We start from the raw sequence: 3,679 nt of genomic DNA on the forward strand, positions 1-3,679 counted from the left end.
TCACAACTTCTAAGTTATTCTATCTCACTAATTTATATATGTCATACCCACATAAAATATTACACTAATTAATTTATATTTTATCTACACTTTTAATGAATCCAAACCAAATCAACTAGTCATTTTTACCATCCTTATATCATTCATGGATGTGAAATCTTAGCATTCAAACATGCAAGCATTTTCTCTAAATGATTAGATCAAGATTAGTTATTTGGATTTGTCATGTGTCAACTTAGGCTTCGTTTGGTACAACTTTTTTGCTTCTTTATAAAGCATCTTTCTAATACAAAAATTTCTTGAATTATAATTTTTTATACTAGAAAGCCATTTCAGAAAGTAGCAAAAAAACTGTCCCAAATGAAGCCTTAGAACATATTTATCTTTGTAGATGTTATATTTAGATGATTCACATTCACTTGAGCATTTTTCCTTTATCTAAGTAAACCAACTTTGCTTAGATTATTCTTGTAATTATTTATTTATGTATTCCATATCTTATCTATGTAGGCCAAATATGCTTATGAATTTTTCTTATATTTTAAACATGTAAAATATGTTTGAACATTTATTATTGCTTATAAATATTATAATTTTCTAAATATTTCATATTTTTATTTGGTCAAACTAAATATGCTCATATTTTATTGTGTTCTAAGCAAGCCAATAATGTGTCAAGATTTTTGTCTTTGTCAATTTAGGCCATATCCATCTAGGTAACTCACATCCAATCACCCATACACATATATACTATAGGTAGATCTTATTTATCTAATTACTCTGCATCTGTATTTGAAAGCTAGATTGTCTAAATGCTTTGCCTTAATTAAACGAAACATATCTTTGAACATCTCATATATCTTATGTAAACAAGTCAAATCTTCTTAGATAACTCTCCTTGTGCCTTAATTAAGCCAAATTGTTTTAGGCATTTCCTCTAACTCAAATAGGCCAAATTTACCTTAGCCTTTGCATGTCTATCTTCAAGTAAATAATATCCACTAAGAGAATTTTATTATTTGAGTAGACTATATGAACTTAGACATTCCTCATTACTCATCCTAAGAGTATAGTTCATATTTAAGCATCAAAGTTTGTTTGATATACAATCAATTAAAATTTATGTGGATATCAACATCATTGTATCATTTATTTCCTTACTTATCTATGATATATAAATCTATATACATCTAAACTATTGATATGTGTGTGCATCTTCTTTATATAAACATTCAAAACATCTCTCTTACAATTATCTATGTCATTTATGGATTTTTAGGTCTTTGAAATTTTAGAACATATCTACTCATATTCATCTTTCATACCATGCATCATGTAAAATTCTTGTAGTCATTTAGGCTTATCAAATATGTCTACGTTGAGCATGCACCAATTTGGATGATGGAGTTAGTCAGCACTTCAACCTTTTGAGGGTATAAATTCATACATAGGTTGAACTAGGCATAAGATGATCTTTGATCAGAACAATCTTAATATCCTCATCAATAATTCAATCTTGTTATATGAAAATAATTAATGCATCATGATTAAATCTCATATGATTACTTTAATAAATCAAATAATCCAATGTTATCATCTCTATTTATTTAAAATTGTTGCAAATATATATCATATATTTATCTAAGTTCTCTATAATAAGTTTGCTAGTGACAGAGATGTGTGTGTGTTTTTGTTAATGAGATAACATATTCTTCAGCTTATTTAATTTCATGTAATAGACTAATCTTGTTGGTCTTGTGAAAAAAAAAAGTGACGATGACCTACTTGATCAGACAAACCATTGCACATACAATATTATGCATATGACATAAACTTAAATGAAGTTAGTCTAAAGCACTATGTTGTTAGATTTATTCTATCATTATGTAATATATTGTACCATTTTGTTAATTTATTGTTTTATATATATATATTGCTAGTAATAGTATGCACTATAATAAGAAAATAATTTTCTAAGAGTATCATAATATTTAGTGACCTTAAAGGTACAATTGAATGTTTCTCAGTACAAAATTTTAATTTATTAAATTTATTCTAATGTTTATTTCCCATCATTGACTTTTCTTCTTGTTGATGTAAATTTTAATTTATTAAATTTATTCGAATGTTAATTTCCCATCATTGACTTTTCTTCTTGTTGATGTGTATTTCTTGAATTTTAATTATACATTAACCAGTACATAAAAATCTCTCATTTAAGGAACAAATCCCATCGTTGATAACACAACTAAATCATGCACTAACATTCCTGACTCTATCTTGTAGCCAAGGCGCCCATTCAACAAATTTCTGGAAAATAAGATTAAAAAAACCCCTCTCCTCCTTCCTTAAGAAATCACCATGATTTTCCCCTCCTCCACCCTTCTCCATCTCATGATCACTCCCTTCAAGCCGTCCAACATAAGCCTCTAAATCATGCACACAAGCCGGATAATTCTCCATCTCAAAGAAATCCAAAGCCAATTCAACTCCCACATGTGCATAACACGAGCCGCCATCGCCGCCGCCACCGCCGCTCCACGGCAACCTCAAGTTCTCATTCAAAAACAACCCCGGCATTTTGGTCACCGGATCCTTCACATTCACCACTCTCAGCACCTTCACCCCAAGCTCGTCACACCGTGCCTTAAAACCCAAGTTCCCAACCCTCGGCCCACCGTACGAGAAAACCGTTACCGGTATAACTCGGTTAATCCCCGCACCCGACCCGACCCGATTCAACCCAAGCTCAGCCAAGTCATACCCGAACAAAACCGCGAGCGAGCTTCCCATACTATGCCCGGCCAACGTGATGCTAAGCTCATCATCGTTCTTGTACAAATTCACAATCCGAGAAATTTCGGTTAGTAATGACGCGCGAAAAGACGCGGATGTGTAGAGAGTAAGAAAGCCCGACTCGACCTTGACGTCGGGGCGGGGATTGAACGGGTCGAGACGAGCGGTGGCGAGCGAGCTCATGAAATTGGTTAGCCATTCGGTGTTGGTGACAGTTCCGCGAAAGGAGACGAGGATGTCGCGGCGGCCGAGGGTAGAGAGGGAGTGATCGTCGGAGACGGCGATGTAGCCGATCCAGTGGGAGCGAGTGGAGGCGGCGGGGGTGGCGTAGAGGTATTTGGTGACTTGGTAGGGGGCATTGGGGAGACCGGATTGGGAGAGGATGGTGGGCATGGGATATTTGGAGTTGAGGTAGCGGGGGGAGGAGGGGTCTTGGTCGAAGGATTTGTAGGAGGAGATGACGAACTGAGCGTAGCGGAGGAGTTCGTGTCGGAGGATGGGGTGGAGGAGGTTTCGCCAGTTGTCGGCGCCTTGGATGTCGCGCCAGATGGCGGGAAGAGATGAGGGGATCGGGCGGCGGGGTTGGCGAGGAGCGGCGGTGGAGGAGATCAGCAGAACTGGGTTGGCCGAAATTGCAATGCTAGACGGCATGGTTGGTTGGTTGGTCGCTGTTTGTGCTCAGTCGAGTGCGTACAAAGGGTGGGGTACAGGAGACGAGTAGGGTGGCCTGTGGGCTGCTTATTTATAGGATCAAAAACGAAAATGAAAAAATAAATAGGCCGTGAAAACGTATCCGTATGAACCAATACGAAAGTTGTGAAGGGGGGCATTGCATATATAGATATATGATACATGAATTTTTATTTTTATTTATGCATCATAT

The 3,679-nt window shown here is 36.4% G+C and overlaps 1 protein-coding gene across 1 annotated transcript; it reads right to left on the reverse strand.

The window, feature by feature from the left end:
* Window positions 1-2,253: 2,253 nt before the first annotated feature.
* LOC110114329 (galactolipase DONGLE, chloroplastic-like) lies at window positions 2,254-3,447 on the reverse strand. The gene has a single exon (XM_020847180.1). It carries the CDS (start codon window positions 3,445-3,447, stop codon window positions 2,254-2,256), a length of 1,194 nt encoding a protein of 397 aa, XP_020702839.1.
* Between the last annotated feature and the right edge of the window lie 232 nt (window positions 3,448-3,679).

This window comes from Dendrobium catenatum, unplaced genomic scaffold (assembly GCF_001605985.2).
Source record: "Dendrobium catenatum unplaced genomic scaffold, ASM160598v2 fragScaff_scaffold_920, whole genome shotgun sequence".
Taxonomy (NCBI): domain Eukaryota; kingdom Viridiplantae; phylum Streptophyta; class Magnoliopsida; order Asparagales; family Orchidaceae; genus Dendrobium; species Dendrobium catenatum.

What these genes read in the sequence shown, in the direction of transcription:
- LOC110114329 (XM_020847180.1), bottom strand. Translation starts at nt 3,447, where the DNA reads ATGCCGTCTAGCATTGCAATTTCGGCCAACCCAGTTCTGCTGATCTCC.